At 42.5% G+C, this 24195-nt stretch overlaps 3 protein-coding genes and 1 long non-coding RNA gene across 7 annotated transcripts in view; 1 reads left to right on the top strand and 3 right to left on the bottom strand.

Annotated features, from left to right (window-relative positions):
* The window catches only part of LOC142952700 (trace amine-associated receptor 13c-like), a 4087-nt gene extending 540 nt beyond the window's left edge, over positions 1–3547 (bottom strand). Inside the window, exons 1-2 of the mRNA XM_076094578.1 lie at positions 3395–3547; positions 1–2746 (exon numbers count right to left, since the gene is read on the bottom strand). The exon at positions 1–2746 is cut by the window's left edge and continues 540 nt beyond it. Coding sequence (XP_075950693.1) covers positions 38–1024 — 987 coding nt within the window. The 5' untranslated portion in view covers positions 1025–2746; positions 3395–3547 and the 3' untranslated portion in view covers positions 1–37. The remainder of the gene's footprint in view (positions 2747–3394) is intronic.
* Positions 3548–4459: 912 nt separating this feature from the next.
* LOC142952777 (trace amine-associated receptor 13c-like) lies at positions 4460–8542 on the bottom strand. 3 transcript variants are annotated; one of them, XM_076094719.1, is made up of 3 exons: positions 8390–8542; positions 7308–7741; positions 4460–6017 (listed from the first exon to the last, which is right to left on the bottom strand). In XM_076094719.1, exon 3 carries the CDS (start codon positions 5885–5887, stop codon positions 5039–5041), a length of 849 nt encoding a protein of 282 aa, XP_075950834.1. In that variant the 5' UTR covers positions 5888–6017; positions 7308–7741; positions 8390–8542; the 3' UTR covers positions 4460–5038. The 3 variants fall into 3 exon arrangements, with proteins under 3 accessions (XP_075950834.1, XP_075950835.1, XP_075950833.1); XM_076094720.1 differs by having other exon boundaries at positions 7388–7741; XM_076094718.1 differs by having other exon boundaries at positions 4460–7741.
* Positions 8543–11800: 3258 nt separating this feature from the next.
* Positions 11801–22076, top strand: LOC142952960 (uncharacterized). Of its 2 annotated transcripts, none has more exons than XR_012954747.1 (3): positions 11801–14163; positions 15444–15546; positions 22057–22076. It is a non-coding gene; the product is annotated as an uncharacterized LOC142952960 (long non-coding RNA). The 2 variants fall into 2 exon arrangements; XR_012954746.1 differs by lacking the exon at positions 22057–22076 and adding an exon at positions 15793–16602 and having other exon boundaries at positions 11806–14163.
* Positions 16927–22437, bottom strand: LOC142952959 (ETS translocation variant 5-like). The gene is made up of 12 exons (XM_076095006.1): positions 22384–22437; positions 22211–22295; positions 22064–22111; positions 21876–21926; positions 21015–21123; positions 20541–20813; positions 20192–20454; positions 19988–20050; positions 19808–19876; positions 19572–19726; positions 19269–19370; positions 16927–19073 (listed from the first exon to the last, which is right to left on the bottom strand). Exons 1-12 carry the CDS (start codon positions 22435–22437, stop codon positions 18843–18845), a joined length of 1503 nt encoding a protein of 500 aa, XP_075951121.1. The 3' UTR covers positions 16927–18842.
* Between the last annotated feature and the right edge of the window lie 1758 nt (positions 22438–24195).

Raw genomic sequence — 24195 nt, 5'->3', positions numbered from 1 at the left:
TTGGAACTGAAAAGTGACCAAACACAGATCATTTAGTCTACAGGATCCTGTCCTGCTGAGAGTGAGGCTGCAGTATTTTCAGTGTGATGATGAGTTTGATAGCTTTTCTAAACCAGGGGTAGAACAGAGCATAAATCAGAGGGTTCAGACAGGAGTTAATTAGCAAGATCCAAAACAACACTGCAAAGTATGACGCGCTATTGGAGGTGTCTTTGCCTGCTAGAGAGGGATAGTAATTCGGGCAGAAGCACATTAGAAACACAGCTATCACAATCCCAAGAGTCCTGGCTGCCTTCCTCTCTGATCTTTTAGCGGTTGGATCTAACGTAACAGTTGTAGCAGCGGTCTGCAACCGAATGACACGCTGCTGAGAAATGGCAACAATAAACACCCTCATATAGAGAACAACCATGACAGTACAGGGCCCAACAAAGGTGATAAAAAGGTCAACAGTTCCTGAGATGTGGCTGGTGACCACCACACACTCCCCATGGCAGGAGTTGAACCTGTCCGGCTGCCCTAAGTGTCCCATCAAAAGCCAGCCGTTGTAGAGAAGAGAACAAGCCCAACATATACAGATACATGTTTTAACTCTGTTCAGGGTGATCTTTGTGGCATAGAGCAGTGGGTCACAGATAGCAACATAACGGTCTATGGATATGAGCACCATGCTGCCCACAGAGGCAGAGACCAGACAGAAAGAAACATAAGGAGTCAGAGCACACATCACCTCTCCCAGCAGCCAGCATGTCTCCAGTGAGTGCAGGCCTTCCATGGGCATCACCAGCAGCCCCACCATCAGGTCGGACACGGCCAGAGACAGGAGCAGGGTGTTGGTCGGGGTGTGGAGCTGCCGGAAGTGGGAGATGGAGATGACGACGAGCAGGTTGAGAGTCACGGTGAGCAGAGAGACGGAGGCCAGCAGGGTGTAGAGCAGAGCAGTCTCGGAGCGGGGTTTAGGCAGCCGCCTGCAGGAGGAGTTGAGGTTGGGAAAGCAGAGCAGAGAGCCCTCGGTGCTGTCCATCAGGGAGGAGGGAAGCAGGGATGAGAAGTTATACTCTCTACTAGACAGCTGATTTATCCTCCTAATCTCCCTCCCACTTTTACAATCAAAGAGATGATGTAACTTCTGTCCCCCTCATCATCATCTTAAAGGTCATTAACCCCTCTCTAGTTTATCTTTTCACACTTATCTTTAGTTTTTATACTCATACATTGTGTGTCAACGTACCACTTTCAGATCAGACATAAGGTCCCATATTATAAAAAGTGAGCTTTTCATGTATTTTTTTGTTTTTATTATAAAGCAGCACCAAGTGCTGTATAAATACTGTGAACGTTTCGAAACGCTACACAAATTGTGCTTTTAAACGAGCTATTAGGTTTATACCCGGTTGCAGTGTGTGTGTGTGTGTGAATGACATCAGCTGACAGGAAGTAAACATGGACCCAAACTGCCTAGCAGTTCTGCTGAAGACAGATGGTGAGATAAGATAAGATAAGATAGACTTTATCGTCCCGAAGGAAGTTTTTCTTGGACACATAATAATGTTTAAAAAATACAAAAATAACACAGTGCATACATACATACATACACAGACTGTCGCCAGTCCACATGCTCGCACACACAGTACCTACAGTACATGCACAGCAAATAAATTGCACACCGCCCATCGTACAGCACACCTGTAGTCACCGTAATAGTGTCCATAATATGTGCAGTAAGAGTAGAGCAGCCTCCTCAACATAGAATCATCATAGAAAGTACATGTGTCCAGTTAAGATAATAATCAGCGTTACAGGGGTTCGGCTCTGGCTAACCTGCCATTTAGGGCTTTGGTGGACAGTGGGACAAAGGAGTTGTTAAAGCGGTCGAGCCTGCACTGGGGGACTCTGAAGCGTCTGCCTGAGGGGAGAAGCTGGTATTCAGGGTGGAGGACATGAGAGGGGTCTGAAATAATCTTCTGGGCCTGTCTGATGATTTTCATGGCTCTCTGTGTTAGCTGGGTAATCTGGGCTTTCAGCTGTACACTGAGGTTGCCAAACCAGGCTGAGATGCCAAACCGCAGGATGCTCTCAACTATAGTGTGGTAGAAGAGGAGCAACACTTTCTGGTTGACACCAAAGACCCTCAGCCTACGAAGGAAGTGTAGCCGCTGTTGGACCCTAGTGCAGCCATTTTCTACCTGAACACTCCATGTCAGTTTGTTGTCAATGTGTATGCCCAGGTGTCTGTAAGAGTCAACCTGTGCTATGTTCTGGTCATGGATAACCACTGGTGAGTGGTCTCCAATGTATTTGGGGTCGAATACCATCTCCTCTGTTTTCTTGACGTCGAGGATGAGGTTTGTCGCACCACTGGACAAAGTTCTGAATCTGACTTTTTAAAAACCTTTCGACACCCTCACAGCTCCAGATGAGAAGCAGCCAGACTCCTCAGCCCAGAGGAGGTCGCAGTGCTGATTGTTCCGGCCTTCTGGCTTCATCGTTCATCACGGCGGCCCGAGCTCTACATCTCTCTTTGAAGGCCGAGGACCATCAAACCACCACGTTCTACTACATCTGGGATCAAATGGTCATGTCCATCATATTCCGGCTCTAAGATGCGGTGAAAGCGCCCCATCCTCTGGACCACCCAGGCCTCCTGCTGTGGCACAAACAGCACCACGGTGTTCATGAGTAAGCGGGAGGCCCATCGTTGCTGGACTGGAGTCGGCCACAGTCTGGGCACCGTCCGCTGGGAGTTCTGCAGAGACAGGAGACACATAGTGACGTACGAATCAGTTAATCTGTCCCAATTATACCCACATTTACCTCTAAGATCTCCTACTACTGCTTCTCATGTATGTTAATATTGTAAAATAGGTCTTTTACTATTTGGTGGTGGTTGCAAGAGGTTGAAAGTTATTACGTGTGACAAGATTATTATTGTTTTTCCTTGAGCAAATGTTGTGGTTGTGGATCATTGTAGAAAATGTTCTTAAATTATATTCAAGTTTCTGGGTTATATTTAGTGTCCAAGTGCTTGTTAAGGCTTCCGGTTAATGACGTCATCCCGTAAATGCGTGGCCTCTAAGTACCGCAGGTGAAATTTAGTGTTAGTTGTTTTATCGATTACAAGGTCTAAACTAGTAGTAGTGCAGCAACGTTACAGATATATATCTATATATTTAAAGTGTTTAGATAGAAATCGCAGTGTTTATTGATATAAATGCACACATAGAAAGCTTAAATGTCAGGTGCTAGCGGTTGAAATAACTGGCTAACGTAAAGTGACTGCTCCAGCTAAAGCATAGGGCTAAAGTTAGCATGCAGCTAGTTAGCATGCAGCTAGTTAGCCAACCTTTCAACTAGGACAAAAAGACTGTTGGTGTCAAATAAACAGTGTCCTTACCTTAACAACGGCGCCGCCAGCCTGACACAATGTCCGTAACATGCTTTCAATAAAAGCAGTTAAATGATATACACGGTTACATAAAGGTTAAGGTGTTAAATCCAGACTGTTCCCATTGCTGTCAACAGCGTTAGCTTTAAATGTTACAGCGCAACATCGCCCCCTATTGTCTCGAGGACTGCACTGCAGCTGATTATAGTGTGATTATGATAGGAAAACAATAGTGTGATTATGATAGTAAAACAATAGTGTGATTATGATAATAAAACAATAGTGTGATTTTGATAGTAAAACAATAGTGTGATTATGATAGTAAAACAATAGTGTGATTATGATCGTAAAACAATAGTGTGATTATGATCGTAAAACAATAGTGTGTAACCTTTGCCTCTTATAGTATTAAGGACAGGCTATGAGATTTATTTTTCTTGTTATGTCTCCAACAACATATTGCAAAATAGTACAACGTGCAACATGGTATTATAATAATAATATAATAATACAATGATACTATTCTATTTCATTGTATGTACTGTGCAATTTTAATATTTAATATTTATTACTCTGTTATTTGATTGCTTAAGTACATTTTTTGCTGCTGTAAACAAATGTCCCCTTGTGGGATGAATAAAGTATCTATTTATTATGAATTGGTAGATTTAGATGTAACTGTTACACTCAAGGCACTTCTTTGTTATATGTCTTTACAGATGTATTTTTTAATTTCTCTCTCTATATATATATATATATATATATATATATATATATATATATATTACAATAACATTTTGTTCGTGGCAAAATGGGACAACAATCTGCATTTCGTTGTGCAGCCCTGTTGTACAATGAAAATAGTAATACTTGTAATCTTGAAACGAGAACACATTTAAAGCACTGCTGTCTTAATACACGTTTCAAAGAGATATATAGATCTATCATTTATATTTTGCCATTTCAAATGAAATGTAAGAACCATTTTCTCAAACATGATTTGCAGGCTTTGTTCACAGACAGGCGAGAAATCCAGCTTTACACTTACATCTGTGGATGAATAACACACAAAAGTATAGTTCTGTATTTGACTTTTATTATTGCAATGTCAGTTTTTGCATGGCAGTAATTTACACGTTAAACACAACTACAGCATGGCAGAGATTTAACATTGCAGACTTATATTTGTTCACTTGCTACAGGAAATAAATCATGTCAGAGTCAAAAACAGCACAGAGAAGCAGCCATAAAAGTTCTGTTAGATCATACCAGACTCAACATCTTTTAGTGGAGATTATTCCCAGTTTAAAAAACACAACAGTAATGAGGAAGTAGAGGAACTTTGCAGTAAAAGGGAAATGTTGCCGATGTTTTTAAGTCCTATATGATACAAAAAATGATAGAAAATTCTTGTCACTTTATAATATTGCATTCATCTTATGTGTAATGATGTTTTTCAGCAGCGTGTGACAGAATAAGAAAGTCCGCAGCTGAAGCCACTGTCTAGAGCATTGAGGACCACACAGTGAGTAATCAGACCTCTCTCTCTCACACACACACACTCACACACACACACACACACACACACACACAGGTAATACAGACATAATGTTTCATTGGAACTGAAAAGTGTCCAAACACAGATCATTTAGTCTACAGGATCCTGTCCTGCTGAGAGTGAGGCTGCAGTATTTTCAGTGTGATGATGAGTTTGATAGCTTTTCTAAACCAGGGGTAGAACAGAGCATAAATCAGAGGGTTCAGACAGGAGTTAATTAGCATGATCCAAGACAACACTGCAGAGAATGACACGATAGTGGAGGTGTCCTTGCCTGCTAGAGAGGGATAGTAAAATGGGCAGAAGCACATTAGAAACACAGCTATCACAATCCCAAGAGTCGTGGCTGCCTTCCTCTCTGATCTTTTAGCGGTTGGAGCTAACGTAACAGTTGTAGCAGCGGTCTGCAACCGAATGACACGCAGCTGAGAAATGGCAACAATAAACACCCTCATATAGAGAACAACCATGACAGTACAGGGCCCAACAAAGGTGATAAAAAGGTCAACAGTTCCTGAGATGTGGCTGATGACCAACACACACTCCCCGTGGCAGGAGTTGAACCTGTCCGGCTGCCCTAAGTGTCCCATCAAAAGCCAGCCGTTGTAGAGAAGAGAACAAGCCCAACATATACAGATACATGTTTTAACTCTGTTCAGGGTGATCTTTGTGGCATAGAGCAGTGGGTTACAGATAGCCACATAACGGTCTATGGATATGAGCACCATGCTGCCCACAGAGGCAGAGACCAGAAAGAAAGAAACATAAGGAGTCAGAGCACACATCACCTCTCCCAGCAGCCAGCATGTCTCCAGTGAGTGCAGGCCTTCAATGGGCATCACCAGCAGCCCCACCATCAGGTCGGACACGGCCAGAGACAGGAGCAGGGTGTTGGTCGGGGTGTGGAGCTGCCGGAAGTGGGAGATGGAGATGACGACGAGCATGTTGAGAGTCACGGTGAGCAGAGAGACGGAGGCCAGCAGGGTGTAGAGCAGAGCAGTCTCGGAGCGGGGTTTAGGCAGCCGCCTGCAGGAGGAGTTGAGGTTGGGAAAGCAGAGCAGAGAGCCCTCGGTGCTGTCCATCAGGGAGGAGGGAAGCAGGGATGAGAAGTTATACTCTCTACTAGACACCTGATCTATCCTCCTAATCTCCCTCCCACTTATACAATCAAAGAGATGATGTAACTTCTGTCCCCCTCATCATCATCTTAAAGGTCATTAACCCCTCTCTAGTTTATCTTTTCACACTTATCTTTAGTTTTTATACTCATACATTGTGTGTCAACGTACCACTTTCAGATCAGACATAAGGTCCCATATTATAAAAAGTGAGCTTTTCATGTATTTTTTTGTTTTTATTATAAAGCAGCACCAAGTGCTGTATAAATACTGTGAACGTTTCGAAACGCTACACAAATTGTGCTTTTAAACGAGCTATTAGGTTTATACCCGGTTGCAGTGTGTGTGTGAATGACATCAGCTGACAGGAAGTAAACATGGACCCAAACTGCCTAGCAGTTCTGCTGAAGACAGATGGTGAGATAAGATAAGATAAGATAGACTTTATCGTCCCGAAGGAAGTTTTTCTTGGACACATAATAATGTTTAAAAAATACAAAAATAACACAGTGCATACATACATACATACACAGACTGTCGCCAGTCCACATGCACGCACACACAGTACCTACAGTACATGCACAGCAAATAAATTGCACACCGCCCATCGTACAGCACACCTGTAGTCACCGTAATAGTGTCCATAATATGTGCAGTAAGAGTAGAGCAGCCTCCTCAACATAGAATCATCATAGAAAGTACATGTGTCCAGTTAAGATAATAATCAGCGTTACAGGGGTTCGGCTCTGGCTAACCTGCCATTTAGGGCTTTGGTGGACAGTGGGACAAAGGAGTTGTTAAAGCGGTCGAGCCTGCACTGGGGGACTCTGAAGCGTCTGCCTGAGGGAAGAAGCTGGTATTCAGGGTGGAGGACATGAGAGGGGTCTGAAATAATCTTCTGGGCCTGTCTGATGATTTTCATGGCTCTCTGTGTTAGCTGGGTAATCTGGGCTTTCAGCTGTACACTGAGGTTGCCAAACCAGGCTGAGATGCCAAACCGCAGGATGCTCTCAACTATAGTGTGGTAGAAGAGGAGCAACACTTTCTGGTTGACACCAAAGACCCTCAGCCTACGAAGGAAGTGTAGCCGCTGTTGGACCCTAGTGCAGCCATTTTCTACCTGAACACTCCATGTCAGTTTGTTGTCAATGTGTATGCCCAGGTGTCTGTAAGAGTCAACCTGTGCTATGTTCTGGTCATGGATAACCACTGGTGAGTGGTCTCCAATGTATTTGGGGTCGAATACCATCTCCTCTGTTTTCTTGACGTCGAGGATGAGGTTTGTCGCACCACTGGACAAAGTTCTGAATCTGACTTTTTAAAAACCTTTCGACACCCTCACAGCTCCAGATGAGAAGCAGCCAGACTCCTCAGCCCAGAGGAGGTCGCAGTGCTGATTGTTCCGGCCTTCTGGCTTCATCGTTCATCACGGCGGCCCGAGCTCTACATCTCTCTTTGAAGGCCGAGGACCATCAAACCACCACGTTCTACTACATCTGGGATCAAATGGTCATGTCCATCATATTCCGGCTCTAAGATGCGGTGAAAGCGCCCCATCCTCTGGACCACCCAGGCCTCCTGCTGTGGCACAAACAGCACCACGGTGTTCATGAGTAAGCGGGAGGCCCATCGTTGCTGGACTGGAGTCGGCCACAGTCTGGGCACCGTCCGCTGGGAGTTCTGCAGAGACAGGAGACACATAGTGACGTACGAATCAGTTAATCTGTCCCAATTATACCCACATTTACCTCTAAGATCTCCTACTACTGCTTCTCATGTATGTTAATATTGTAAAATAGGTCTTTTACTATTTGGTGGTGGTTGCAAGAGGTTGAAAGTTATTACGTGTGACAAGATTATTATTGTTTTTCCTTGAGCAAATGTTGTGGTTGTGGATCATTGTAGAAAATGTTCTTAAATTATATTCAAGTTTCTGGGTTATATTTAGTGTCCAAGTGCTTGTTAAGGCTTCCGGTTAATGACGTCATCCCGTAAATGCGTGGCCTCTAAGTACCGCAGGTGAAATTTAGTGTTAGTTGTTTTATCGATTACAAGGTCTAAACTAGTAGTAGTGCAGTAACGTTACAGATATATATCTATATATTTAAAGTGTTTAGATAGAAATCGCAGTGTTTATTGATATAAATGCACACATAGAAAGCTTAAATGTCAGGTGCTAGCGGTTGAAATAACTGGCTAACGTAAAGTGACTGCTCCAGCTAAAGCATAGGGCTAAAGTTAGCATGCAGCTAGTTAGCATGCAGCTAGTTAGCCAACCTTTCAACTAGGACAAAAAGACTGTTGGTGTCAAATAAACAGTGTCCTTACCTTAACAACGGCGCCGCCAGCCTGACACAATGTCCGTAACATGCTTTCAATAAAAGCAGTTAAATGATATACACGGTTACATAAAGGTTAAGGTGTTAAATCCAGACTGTTCCCATTGCTGTCAACAGCGTTAGCTTTAAATGTTACAGCGCAACATCGCCCCCTATTGTCTCGAGGACTGCACTGCAGCTGATTATAGTGTGATTATGATAGGAAAACAATAGTGTGATTATGATAGTAAAACAATAGTGTGATTATGATAATAAAACAATAGTGTGATTATGATAGTAAAACAATAGTGTGATTATGATAGTAAAACAATAGTGTGATTATGATCGTAAAACAATAGTGTGTAACCTTTGCCTCTTATAGTATTAAGGACAGGCTATGAGATTTATTTTTCTTGTTATGTCTCCAACAACATATTGCAAAATAGTACAACGTGCAACATGGTATTATAATAATAATATAATAATACAATGATACTATTCTATTTCATTGTATGTACTGTGCAATTTTAATATTTAATATTTATTACTCTGTTATTTGTATTGCTTAAGTACATTTTTTGCTGCTGTAAACAAATGTCCCCTTGTGGGATGAATAAACTATCTATCTATTTATTATGAATTGGTAGATTTAGATGTAACTGTTACACACAAGGCACTTCTTTGTTATGTCTTTACAGATGTATTTTTTATTTTCTCTCTATATATATATTTATATATTACTATAACTTTTTGTTCAGTGGCAAAATGGGACAACAATCTGCATTTCGTTGTGCAGCCCTGTTGTACAATGAAAATAGTAATACTTGTAATCTTGAAACGATAATAAATTTAAAGCACTGCTGTCTTAATACACATTTCAAAGAGATATATAGATCTATCATTTATATTTTGCCATTTCAAATGAAATGTAATAACCATTTTCTCAAACATGATTTGCAGGCTTTGTTCAGACAGGCGAGAAATCCAGCTTTACACTTACATCTGTGGATGAATAACACACAAAAGTATAGTTCTGTATTTGACTTTTATTATTGCAATGTCAGTTTTTGCATGGCAGTAATTTACATGTTAAACACAACTACAGCATGGCAGAGATTTAACATTGCAGGCTTGTATTTGTTCACTTGCTACAGGAAATAAATCATGTCAGAGTCAAAAACAGCACAGAGAAGCAGCCATAAAAGTTCTGTTAGATCATACCAGACTCAACATCTTTGAGTGGAGATTATTCCCAGTTTAAAAAACACAACAGTAATGAGGAAGTAGAGGAACTTTGCAGTAAAAGGGAAATCTTGCTGACGTTTTAAAGTCCTATATGATACAAAAAATGATAGAAAATTCGTGTCACTTTATTATATTGCATTCATCTTATGTGTAATGATGTTTTTCAGCAGCGTGTGACAGAATAAGAAAGTCCGCAGCTGAAGCCACTGTCTAGTGCATTGAGGACCACACAGTGAGTAATCAGATCACTCTCACACACACACACACACACACACACACACACACACACACACACAATGTTTCATTGAAACTGAAAAGTGACCAAACACAGATCATTTAGTCTACAGGATCCTGTGCTGCTGAGAGTGAGGCTGCAGTATTTTCAGTGTGATGATGAGTTTGATAGCCAGGGGTAGAACAGAGCATAAATCAGAGGGTTCAGACAGGAGTTAATTATCGAGATCCAAAACAACACTGCATGACGACACTGTATGACGCGCTAGTGGAGGTGTCCTTGCCTGCTAGAGTGGGAAAGTAATTCGGGCAGAAGCACATTAGAAACACACAGCTAATGTCAACCTACCACTTTCAGATCAGACATAAGGTCCCATATTATAAAAAGTGAGATTTTCATGTCTTTTTTGTTTTTTATTATAAAGCAGCACCAAGTGCTGTATAAATACTGTCAAAGTCTCGAAACGCTACACAAATTGTGCCTTAAACGAGCTATTAGGTTTATACCCGGTTGCAGTGTGTGTGTGAATGACATCAGCTGACAGGAAGTAAACATGGACCCAAACTGCCTAGCAGTTCCGCTGAAGACAGATGGTAAAATAAGATAAGATAAGATAGACTTTATCGTCCCGAAGGAAATTTGTCTTGGACACATACAGTATCTGCTGCTAAAAAAATACAAAAATAACACAGTGCATACATACATACATACACAGACTGTCGCCAGTCCACATGCACGCACACACAGTACCTAAAGTACATGCACAGCAAATAAATTCTACACCGCCCATCGTACAGCACACCTGTAGTCACCGTAATAGTGTCCATAATATGTGCAGTAAGAGTAGAGCAGCCTCCTCAACATAGAATCATCATAGAAAGTACATGTGTCCAGTTAAGATAAGAATCAGCGTTACAGGGGTTCGGCTCTGGCTAACTTGCCATTTAGGGCTTTGGTGGACAGGGGGACAAAGGAGTTGACCTTCTGGCTACGAGCGCCCCCCATTTGGGGGGCTCTCGGGCTCAGGACCCCTGAAAATATTGTTCGGAAAATAGCCTTATTGTTCGCCAGTATTGTGGATCTGTCCAGTTTTTTTTCCGGATTAAACAGCAACGTATGGGCAACACTATCATATAAGTCACTTTTTACACACTCCAAACACAACTATAGACTACTAGTATAAGCATCTATAAAACGTGGCATAAAATCATGAAATCCTGGGCAGAAATCGGCGTTATGTCTGCCTCAAATCAATATTTTCACCACGAAGCTAGCAGCTAGCCGGCTAATCCGGACATCGTTTAGCATTAGCATCACGCAGAGAAAGCGTACATACCGTCGGTTCTTCTCTCCGTGGACGCACCACAACGCTGTGACTGGACAACGGTCCAATGCCACTGGTCTTCACCGGAAAAAATCCATGGTTTTTGGTCAGGTTTTATGAAATATTAGTACAAAAACATCGAAAATGCTCCGGTTCAGAGCTACCGTCATGGCCGCGAAGTGCATCCTGTTTACAGCCGAGATGTTTCCTGTGGAAGGGGGGTCAACCCACCTCGGGCCAGCGGTCAGACTTTCGGCCAATGGAATTTTACGCTCAGGGAGACACGGCACTCTTTGCAACTTTACTGGCTGAAACTTATGTCAATCAACACCAAATTCGACACACGCCTTCCTGAGACGCTGACGCGTCGAAGGAGGGCTTATTGACTGAAATCGACCGATGATAGGCTGAGATACAGCGCCATACACACACAGGGACTGAGAAAATCCTATGGTTGAGAGCCAGAGACAGGCTCTGATGATGTTAGGAATCTCAAAATGATTCCTAACATCTGTATTTGGATGTATTGAATAATATGAGTGATAAAAAAGTGAAATAGCCTCCTCAACATAGAATTATCATAGAAAGTACATGTGTCCAGTTAAGATAAGAATCAGCGTTACAGGGGTTTGGCTCTGGCTAACCTGCCATTTAGGGCTTTGGTGGACAGGGGGACAAAGGAGTTGTTAAAGCAGTCGAGCCTGCACTGGGGGACTCTGAAGCGTCTGCCTGAGGGAAGAAGCTGGTATTCAGGGTGGAGGACACGAGAGGGGTCTGAAATAATCTTCTGGGCCTGTCTGATGATTTTCATGGCTCTTTGTGTTAGCCAGGTAATCTGAGCTTTCAGCTGTACACTGAGGTTGCCAAACCAGGCTGAGATGCCAAACCTTAGGATGCTCTCAACTATAGTGTGGTAGAAGAGGAGCAACACTTTCTGGTTTACACCAAAGACCCTCAGCCTACGAAGGAAGTGTAGCCGCTGTTGGACCCTAGTGCAGCCATTTTCTACCTGAACACTCCATGTCAGTTTGTTGTCAATGTGTATGCCCAGGTGTCTGTAAGAGTCAACCTGTGCTATGTTCTGGTCATGGATAACCACTGGTGAGTGGTCTCCAATGTATTGGGGGTCGAATACCATCTCTGTTTTCTTGACGTTGAGGTTTGTCGCACCACTGGACAAAGTTCTGAATCTCATGTTTGTATACAGCTGTATCTGATGTGTCAGACATGAGACCCAGCTGAATTCAGGTGTCTTCAAACAGACAGTATGATAAAAACAAAGAGTTTTATGAACATCAAAGCATTTCAACATGTTCTAGTAGAAACCCTAAAGTAGAAGCTAAAGTATTGTTTCCATAATAATAATGAAGTGTTGAGTGTATTATGAGTATCTGTTTGAACCTTGGCTACAGACACCTGACACCATTTCCTGAAAATCTGTGTTTCAAGAGTGCAAAGACTTCCACATGTATTTGTCTTAACCCTTCGTAAATCTTTTGGTCGAACTCATGTGCCTTGTTTTTAAAATAGTGTTGAATGACTTTTTAAAAAACCTTTAGACACCCTCACAGTCCCGCACGAACGCCTCCTTGCACAGCTTTCCTCCTTCGACATCCGAGATAATATTCTGCTATGGATCAGGAACTTTCTGACAAAGAGAAGACAGCAAACAGTTAACGGGAAGCTCTCAAACTGGACTGAAATAACTAGCGGTGTCCCACAGGGTTCCGTCCTGGGCCCGCTACTGTTCACCCTCTTTGTCAGTGACATTCCCAGTCTCCTCAGCAACTTCATATCCATGTTCGCCGACGATACAAAAATCTACCAAGCCATATTGGACGCCCACAAACCTCAACACACAAGTCTTCAAACTGATCTAGATCAACTCCAGGCCTGGTCAGTTCTGATGCAATTGCGCTTCCACCCCGAGAAATGCAAAGTCTTGCACCTCGGACACAACAACCCCATTCTGACCGACACAATGATCATTGCAGACGGAGTTACACATACCCTCGAAACAACAGAAGCAGAGAAAGATCTTGGTGTAGTGATCGACCATAAACTGAGCTTCCAAAAACACATTCAAACTCAAGTGAGCAAGGCCAACCGCACAATGGGTGCTATCAAAGCAATGGACAAGACATCATTTTTACACCTCTCAAGAGACTCGTCCGCCCTCATCTGGAGTACACTTCAGCCATATGGTCACCTAAATTCAAACGGCAGAAGGATGCAATTGAACAAGTCCAGCGCCGGGCCACGAGACTGGTGCAAGGCACTTCTGATAAATCCTACCCAGAGCGACTAGTACACCTAGGCCTACCCACACTGGAATACCGCCGACAACGAACAGACATAATCCAGTGCTTTAAAATCCTACAGGGCTACGACAGCGTTAAATGCAACAGACCCTGCTCCACTTGCGGAAATTCCATGATACGGCCATCACTATCAACTACAACCCGAGGCCACAGTCAGAAACTACAAATACAACATCAAACTGGCATCAGGGAAAAAAATTTCACGGCCAGAATCAGCATGGCATGGAATACCTTAAGGCAGGACACAGTCGACAGCCCTTCCTTAAATACATTTAATTTGCGGCTAGCAGCAGATTGGAAGCAGCATCCTCACTTACACTATTACACCTTCTCCTACTAAACGCCGATTCCCCGACTCCCACGTATAGTCTAACAGATATTCAATCGTGACTCATCTGAAGAGGATCGATTTAAAAACTTGGCACCGGTCTCATTACCCTAATCGGGTACCTATTGACCGTACTAAAGATTGTTACTAAAGATTGTTACAGATGAGAAGCCACAGAAGGAGCCAGACTCCTCAGCCCAGAGGAGGTCGCAGTGCTGATTGTTCCGGCCTTCTGGCTTCATCGTTCATCACGGCAGCCCGAGCTCTACATCTCTCTTTGAAGGCTGAGGACCATCAAACCATCGCGTTCTACTACATCTGGGATCAAAAGGTCATGTCCATCATATTCAGAACATCTGTTAACTATACAGGATCAAAAGATAACATATCTACTCTATTTTGATGGAATCTAATGGGCATACACAGTCGTATAGTTTCATACACTTAGTAAGTATACTAAGTATTATACACATTTAGTTCTGTATGTAATTCTGTCCTAATTATCACAGTCCATCTTTTAGGTGACACATCCCATCCAGCTCATTTTTGCCAGGTTAATGTTCAACCAACAACATTAAAACAGAGTTTTCTACAGTTAGATTTCAGTCTAAAGCCAAGTGAACTGCCATAAAAGTTTATTTATCACTGGCATGAATGGAGAATGGACGACTGCTCTGAGTTTCAAAACTTTTCGAGACATGAACAGAGTCTACTTGACTTGTTTACCTGTTTTCATTCCTACCGTTTGTTTTTTTAACACCTCAGATTGGCCTGGTGCCTCTGTGGTTTAGATGTGTCACTTTAAAGAGTCATTGTGAAGGAGGCGAGCTCTGCTAATGAGGCGCCTCTCTCGGACACTAATCAGTGCTTGTTTTTGCTGCTGGGTGAGAAGCTATAATTGGATCTCAGAGGTATTACACTCTGTTTGTTGACATAGTTGCATGTGTTTGTGGTAGATTTTTCATCACATTAGCACATTATTAGGTAATCGACAAAAAAACAATTATGATTTACCAATTATAGATAACGCCAAAAACAATTTGTTAAATTTTGACCCTGTTTTATAGATTAGAGTTGTTTTCCTCAAATTTGATGAGAAAGACACATTTGTTGAAGCACCAAATCCACATCTGCGGAGCTGAAAACAAGACGATTGAATATTTGAGGAATCTTGTTTTGCAGTTTTGTACATGGAGTTTGTAATGTTCTGTAAGCACATGGACACATCTAAATGCTTTACATTATAACATATATTATTATATCTAATGTATTATTTACTTTACTCTACTTTTCTTCCTGTTAAATCTTCCAAAACAAGCGGATTAGTGATTGAGTGAGAAGCTTGCAGCACGACGTGGCTATTTTGCTGTTCAGAACCTGCAGTGAAGCTGAATGTTCTGTTCGCTCAAGTGTTGCATTAAATGTTAGTTTTAGAGTTTTAGAGTCGTTATTAAGCTGTCAGAGAGGCTCGGTGCTGTAGTGGTCAGATCTCCCTCTCAGTTGGGTTTTCAAGTTTCGAGACAACACAATGAAAATAAGTATTAGTTGCAGCTCTAATATTATAATCATGCATTTCATTTGCTGACGACCTTTTTGTTAACTGGGTTACAGTGCAGCTCCATGCGGTGGACTCGAGGGCCAGCAGCTACAGCCCCATCACCTGTATACTCAGGAACACCAAGGGCCACTTGTGGTGAAACAGCAACAGAGAAATGTATGTTTTTGCAAATATTTCATTGTTTTCCTCCAAAACACATACTGACTAGCATGCACACTATTATAATTACGTAGAAAGTGGCTTCAGGAAATGGACAGGCATATGGGGACATCTACTTAATCTAATCTAATCTATTTTATAACATTTATCTCAATCATTGGGCAGTCCAGTAACTGATTAAGTACCTTGCAGATGTGAATGAGGTGTGGACATGGAAACACAATATGCATGTGATTCTGACAGAAATTGGACCGGAATCCAAGATGGCTGACAATGACCCGAGGGGTTACTTCTCGCTTAATTGTGATTCACAACGAACAAATGTAGGACCAGAGGAAAAGTCTTGCGAGAATATTTCTGATTTACTTATGTTTCTTTACTCTGTGAGTTCGTCCAGCATCCTCCGCTTGTCTTCAACGTTCTCGCTCTCCAGCTGCTCCTCCAACCTTTTCTGGAGGATGGAGACACAAAACAAAGTCACAAAATCACTTAAATATAAGAAGCATGTTATTTGACTATTACAGTTTCCTGCTGTGTACAGATGTTAGTTTGTTTTTATTCAATAGAAGTATAGATGTCATCCATCGAGGCTGCATATTGACAAAACAAAAACATCTCTCTTAACATGAAACATATGACAGTTAAAGTAAAAATCCTACAATAATAAACATGCAGCATGTATAATTATATTAATAGTTAGCATTAAGAATGGAGAGTGGTGAATTGCATAATGTTCATGAATAAAACAAAGCCAAACCTGAAGACTCTTCCATAGTTCACACGGACCATGTAATCACCAGTCAACCTGCAACCATCTATAATTTTGGATGCAAAATATGCAAAATATATGCAATATCACACAGTATGTAATATATGTGTGTATATCAATGTACAAAGTTGCTTCCCAGCTACATAAAATGCTGCTTACAGTTATAATGAATCCTATAATAGAGAATAGTGTAGCTGTGTGTTATGAATTATATTGTTTATTATAGTAAAATGAGTTGTGATGTTACAGCATGTATAAAGAGACAGTTTATTTGTCTAATTTGATTTTTGGTGGTTTTATTTATTTTTGAGGGTTATTTATTTGTGTATAGCATTTACATCTTTTGTGCTTTTGGGACTTTTATTTTTTCTACACTTTTGGGTTATCAGGACATAATTATCATTTTTTTCAATACTTTGAACTTATTTGTATTTTTGATGTTTTTGATAATCAGGGTGGGGCCTGGTCAGTATTTGAATTGGGAGACAGCCTGGAGATATCAGGTTCTGTAAACCTTTTCACTTCTCTAACAAACAGCAGAGGCCGCTGCTGCTGCTGCTGCTTGACTTTAGACAAAGCTTTGAACAACATCAAACGATAGGCGAAAGAAAAGAGTAAAATAGTTTATTGTATCAGTAAAGATCAACAGAAGGCACACATACAGTATCTGAGGGTAGACGTTACACCAGAGAGGCTGGAATTGATGCAATACATTAGCAGGCTAAACTTTGCAGCTCATAGTACAACGTCAAGCAAATGCAGCCTTTTGCAAAAATATATTCATATGTAATTATACACCTTTTTCTACACATTGAAGCAAATCAACTATACAAAATGCAGAAAACTATCTCGGTACAAGAACTGGTGAGCCGCTTGTAAGAAAGTCCATGCTTATTATTAGCATCTTAGTGGCAGTATTACAGAAAAATAGTCGCAGTACCTTTGTCATAAAACAGTTTAGGAAAAAATGACATGTCCATATAATGCCAAAAATATTAGCTTTGAAACAACACAAAAGACATTTCAATATACATGTTTATAGGAGGACTATACCATCTGGAAAATACAAGTGTGTCCCTTTCAAGCAGTATAAGGTTTACCAAAGAAAAACAATTAGAACTAATTTCGTTAGTAAAAGGAGTGCCCGCGGTTTGAAGATACTTTTTGGTTGAATTCCCAGAGTTCACGTACGCGAGGACTACAGCGACGGCCGTGCTATAAAACTACAACCCAGCAGGTTGTAGGGTCACTGAGACAGGCGGGGAAACATCTGCGATTCTGAGCATGAAATATTGAGAAGAAAAGGTTATGCTATGAGAGTAAAACCGTAAAAAGATAAAGAGAATTAAGTTGCAGATTTTATGAGACTAAAGTCTACCATTATTGAGACAAGTATTGTTCAAGTCAAAATACAACTTTATTCTTGAATTATAATATCATCTCTACGTCATATTATTGACTTTTATTTTGAAATACCGTTTTTTTTTCTTCATAAAATTACTAATTTATCTCAACTTTACAATTTCTTTTGTAAACAGTGACCCTAACCAGTCATAACAACAATAGTTTTGGACAAAGAATTGCATTTTTGCTGAGGGAGTGAGTCCAAATCAACGGTCTTATGCTGCGTTCACACCAAATTCGCGTCATTCGCGCCGCCGGTCAAAACGCCGGAGACCATTTGTGTTCATGTGTGAATCGTGCTGGGCGCAGCTTATCGCCCTGAAAGCCGTTCAACTGTCCGCCATTAACCATGAAAAAAAAAAAACTATTTCTGCTTAGCACGTGTTGTGGAAGTCACAGATATCCCGGGAAACTAAACGCCGTCACGTCTGGGTTCATAATATTGTCCAGAGGAGCTCCATGGATTTTATCGAGCTGTATTCACTGTGTCTAGCAAGCCACAGGTCGCTGTTTACTACAGCTGTATGAACACAAAATAAACTCATTTGGCTGCGATTTAACGGCAATAAACCGACAAAAAGGGACTCCGAAATAACTACGTAATGATGCCGATTTGATCGTAGAGCTCTGGGTGAACACAGACGGCTACAGTATTTATTTCCTGATTCAACAATGGCAGGAAGTCAGTGATGACAGGGGGGAGCAACTCAATGCTGATAGGCTATCACGCCGGGGCGTAACGCGAATATTTCGCAGAAGTTGAAAAATTTCAACTCGCGCGTTTGGGGCGATTTGGCGCAAATTCGCGTCAATCGCGCCGCGCCATCGCAAATTCGCGCCACGCCAGTCTCATCGCGTCTGTGCATAGACTTTGTATGTAATCTACTCGCGCGAATAATTCGCGACGCGTTTGGAGTGAACGCAGCATTAGAGACTTCAGATTTTTTACATCCACTGATTTTGGCTTAGTTTACTTTCAATAAAATAATTCTCTGATAAATTCTTCTTGCCTGTGACATAGACGAGCCAATACATGTTGAAAATCTCAAACACTGCTCAGTAATTCAGGTTCCTCCTGTAAAATATCTCACGTTTTCCTGCAGCTGCCAGGCTGTAGAGTCTAGTACGGGTAGCTGTCAGGGAAAGCCAGTCCCTGGACGCACTGCTCCGCTCCCTCCAGGTACGGACCCTCCTCCTCGTAGCTGGGCGGGGGGAGGCCGTCCTCCTCGCTGGGGGGCAGGATGGCGTCCGGGTCGGCCTTCAGACTCGGCCTCTGGTTGTCTGGGAAAGCCAGGGAGAAAAGCGCCTCGGGGTTGCATACAAACTTGTAAACGTACCGTTCCCCAGCCACCTGCAGGACGAGCCAATCGGAGGTGAAAAGGATGATCGTTTTAATGCAAATTTCAAATATTTTAAATGAACTACAATACCCAGATTTACTCTGTAATATAAAAAGGTTCCAAAAAGGAAAACCCTTAAAAAAGTCAAATTAAAAAGATGACTTTTACTTCATAATAAATGTGTAAACAGTGAGACCTGCCTTTACCTTCTGCATGATGCCCTTCTCGTAGTAGTACCTCAGAGAGCGGCTGAGCTTGTCGTAGTTCATCGCCGGTCGGTTCTTCTGGAGGCCCCAGAGCCGAGCCACCTGCACACAAGAAACTCAATAAAACATCCAGCTGGTTTGTAAAGACACACAAGGACAATTTTTTGTCTATTGGTTAGGTTTACTCCCTAATAGGTAAAAGTAAGGATTCTTTTAATCCTTGCCAGGTCTCATCAGTCCCTTCAATAGTAAACATCTAAACCTTTAAAAAACAACCCTGTGTGGGGCTCGGCGAGGACTGACCTCCTCTGGATCGACTAGTTTAAACTCCATGTTGCGTCCCGTCCAGCCGATCAGGTGTGCGTTGGCCGGGTTGTCCAGCAGTGTGAGCAGGAACTGCCAGAGCTGCAGGGAGCCGCGGCGCTGGTACGGCAAACCCTCCTGCTTCACTTTGCCTGCTCACAGAGTCAAAGAAGACACGATGAGTACATCGCTCGCTATTTCACCAGAAAAAAAAAATTGTCCGAATCGGATCTCACCGTCCAGTCTTTCTGGCACGACACCGGCGTCGTCGTAGTACAGATGCTGCTCTCTGTCATGACCGAGACCTGTGTGAAGAAACGAGAAATATTATCAGAAACAATTGTTCGACTGAGAAACCCTACAGGCTCAGACGCCACGACAAACTTATTTTTTAAAAGACACACACACAAACTCACCGACACTGTTATTCTGGTACAAGACTGAAGACTTCCCAAATGATGACTGGCAGGTTTGAACCTCTGGAAGACGGGAGAAAATTGTCTTTAATGTCTCAACACCTAGTCCTAGGTTGCTATTATTGTTTTGTAAAAACAGCAATAGCATTCAATACTTGACTTAAGAGTGAGAGTGTGAGTAGACGTAGCAGGTGACACACTCACCTGAGTCGAAGCCAAAGTCTCTTGGCTCTTGTTTGATCGTGACGTGGTTGAAAGCAGTCTGGGTCCGGGCCAGCCCTGGCTCTGGGTATCGTGGATCCACCAGCTCCTGTTTGAAACCCCGGGGGCCCTGGGGGACCGGGGGATCCGAGAGGTGGCGCTGGTACGACGGTCGGCCGTCGCGGCTCGAGGGCTGGTACGGCGCGCTCACCGTTTTCTCCGGAGGGAGGAAAGACAAGCAGGGCTCTGACAGCTGCCGCTGAAACCTGAGGTGTTGAGGAACACAAGAGGAGGTTTGAGGGTTTCAACTGCATTTGTTTGCAGCTTAAAATCACATTGGATAAGAACTCACCTTTGTTCCGTGGTGAAGGATGAACTGGGGCAGCTGACGGGGGGGCGCGGCAGAGCAAACTGCTGGCTTTGGTTGGCCGCCGGGAGGTTGTGGTGGTGGGAGGGGCTCGGGGTGGGAGCGTGGGTCGGGGGGCAGTTGTTGGTCAGCTGGGGGGAAGAAGGGTTTAACTGCCTCTGTACGGGTGGAGGTCCAGCAGGATGGGAGGAGCCACAGTGGTCTGGTGTGGAGGCTGGAGGCAGAGCTTTGAGCCCAGCTGGTTTGTTGTCACAGGCACTGAGGAGAGTAAACAGGAAGCAGCTGATCACCACATTTCATCGAGGCTGATAGGAGTAATATCCTTAAATCAATTTATATAGCACCTGAAGAGTCTAATGCACACCGAATTAAACAAATATATATATTAATCATGGTAAAATGAGTGCAAAATTAAATATGTATAAATACTAAAACCATAACAACACATTGATGGTATACCTGTAACTGTAAAGGCACATGTCAGCGTGGGACGTCCTGCAGGGAGACGGGTCTTTAGACGGACTGGACTCTCTCTTCACTTTGCTGACAGGCGGTCCATGAAACATCGCTGCAAACACACACACACACATGAATAACAATCTTCTGTTGTACTAATATTTTGTTTGATATGTGTATTTTTTATGTGCTGAGGAGACTTCTTCCATCACCGCAATACAACGTAGCTGAATAGAATTATGTTTTATTACGATCAAACCAGTGCTGGCTATATTTAACAATTTTCTAATTAAGGTACAAAAATGCTCCAAAGAGGAATTGTGAACATCTGTCCTGCTTCTTACAGAATATCAAACGAATTTTAGGAGCCGACATATTAGTCTTGTGACTAAGACGCAGAGATGTGATGGCAAAACAAAGGGTTAAACAATGTTTTCACACTCTCTGCGGCTCACGTTTGAGCAGCAGGAATAAAGCCTCCTATCTGATCTCAGCCTTCCTGAAATCTGCGGCGACGTTTCCATCCAATCAGATTTATGGTCGGGGACCGGGAGTCGTTCGGTTGAGGCAGCTATCAAGCAGCAATAAATACGTACGTAATAAGTACGTGTCAGGCAGCAGCACTGAATGTACCATTTACCCATACTCGGGTCTTATCTGTGACATCATTGTATCCCCTTCTATTTCCTGCACCACGTGACCTCCATCATTTCATTGGCCCGTCATAAACTGTGTTGCCAGTAAACACAGTAATATCTTCAGACATATATTCAGCACGTGCGTTATTCTCTTAAGTGTTCGCTCCCTGTTGCACGACACTTTGGGGCACTTTCTTAAAATATTAGAGGAGAAGCAGCTACTCACGCTTATTGGACTGGAAATCTGGGACAAACTGCTCGTCATCGGGAACCTGAGCTGTCAGAGGGGAAAACACAGGATATTAAAAATCAGATTCTCACCCTTGAAACCACTTATACAGTATTGTGATTTAGTGCTTCCTGTTTCTCTACTTCAGTTACGTATTCTCTATGTTCCATGCTTTCAGGTCTCACCTTCTCTGATCCATATTTCCTGGAGCTGGATCAGGTCTTGGAAGAGCTCTGCAAGAAAGTTATAAACGCATCAAGAAAGCTAAATATTGCTTTCTCGCAGACAAGCACGCCCCTTTAGGAGATCACGTTCACACATGATGAGACTACCTTCTGTGTCCTGAGCCAGCTCCGTGTCCATGAACTTCCTCTTCCGGTCGCTGAGACACCTCTCCGCTCCCTCTACATGACATTTCTGGAGGTTTGATTAAAACACACATTCAGTGAACATGAATTGTAAACCTTAAAATGTGACGAGTTGTCGCTGGGCTCCGTGCACTCACACTCTCACTCTCAGGCACCACAAAGGGGACCTGCTGGTCATAAAAGCCGTCCATGTTGGAGGAGTCTTCACCCTGGAATAAAGAGGGGCGGGACGACAGATTAGGGAATTTCCAGTGCATTTGGCTAATTAGCATTTATTCTCCACCAATACTACAACTCCACATGACCCAACAGCTGGTTTACAGTGGCTATAAAAGCAACGTTATGCAACTTCCTGTAAGTTAAATCTGACATCTCAACTCAAAAGACACGCTTATTATATTTCGATGAGCTTTCAACCACATCCTACAGTTTCCATGAGTGAATGGAACGTTTACTGACAAATTATAGTTGTTTTTCAATACTATTACAAATCAGGTATACTTTACATTATTACTTCAAACAGTTTTTTTGTGTTTTTACACCATTCGGTGATAGTAAAATGGGTTAAACTTTGGAAACACTGGTTTAATCTTTTGAATTCTGGTCCAGCAAGACTTTAACTCAACTAATAGTTATTATTGTTTAGATATTCGCTTTTAAAGTACCCCATCAGGCTCATTCAAACTAGATTATAAGATTAAAAGGTCTCACACCTTCATCTCATAATTGTTAGATGGTGATCACAACATCTGGAAGTCACAAATCACCTTTGATGACTGCAGAGGGCTTCCGTAGATAAACAACACCTCTCACCACTGCTTTTGTCCGAAGACTGAGGCGTTAATAACACGCAAAAAAGTTGTAACATAAGTTTGGTTCGTTCCCTGTAATGACGTCAACACCACATCAAACGACATGACTCATATTAGTGCTATTTATGACCCCGTGAGCTGCGCTTAAATAGAACAAAAATCAAAGATTAGTGAATAGGATTTGGCGTGACGCACAGGAGAGACCAGCGCGTGAGGTGGGACCTCCTTGTTTTTCTCAATGAAGTGAAACTTGATCCTCGCGGAGAGGAGGAGGAGTGGGGGGTCAGCTCCTCCATTAAGAAATTTACCACAGAGACAGACTCGCGATGCTAACAGGCCGCAAAGACAGCTGCTGCAGGCGGAAACCCCTCTCTGCAGAGCGGACAGATGCGGGGAAATGGACGCAAATGTTGCCTTTGATTTGTGCGAAAATGGCGTTCGCCTCTTAACCCATTTCTGCTGCCCTCGCAGCCGGAAACAAACCGCGACGATGCGGTCGATGTGACCAAACAAAGCTAAATAAAAGCCCCCACGCGCGTACGTAAGTGTTATAGTAACAATTAAGCACTCACTTGATAAGTGAAGTTTCTTGTCTACATCCCCTGCAGCTCCTGGGATTAAACTCTCGGCTGTGGATTTTTGTCAATGAAGAGATCTGAGGGCTGGATCTGACCCAGAGCCCTGTGCTGCTCTCCCATTGGCTGGAGCACGAAGCCAGTCAAAGGGCGAGCCAATCGCGTTCGAGACTGCTCTGACGCGCGTCGGTTGTGTTTTTTATGAATGGCTACGTTTCATTCATGTCGCCACAGCTCTCTTAAAGGGCCAGCGACGAAAATAAACAAATAAATCATGAATCAATTAACACTCATTGATTAACTTCTCAGTTCTAAATGTGCACAAACAAATACAATTATTGTAAAAATAGCAATAAATAAGTGGAATAGTTTAGCTGAATTATTACTACTTGATACTATTATTACTATTATTTTACTATTATTACATTAATCCAATAATACATAACACAATATAGTTTACCAAAATTACTTAGGATTTGGCATAATGACATAATCATCGATTGAAAATAATAAATTGGTGGCAGCCCTAAATAACAACTTATTGTACTACACGTTAAGTGGG

The sequence above is a fragment of the Anarhichas minor genome, unplaced genomic scaffold (assembly GCF_050575085.1).
Source record: "Anarhichas minor isolate MPS153535 unplaced genomic scaffold, ASM5057508v1 ptg000018l, whole genome shotgun sequence".
Classification (NCBI taxonomy): Eukaryota; Metazoa; Chordata; class Actinopteri; order Perciformes; family Anarhichadidae; genus Anarhichas; species Anarhichas minor.
Note: the sequence above shows the minus strand (reverse complement) of the source record. Positions and strands in the feature narration are given on the sequence as shown.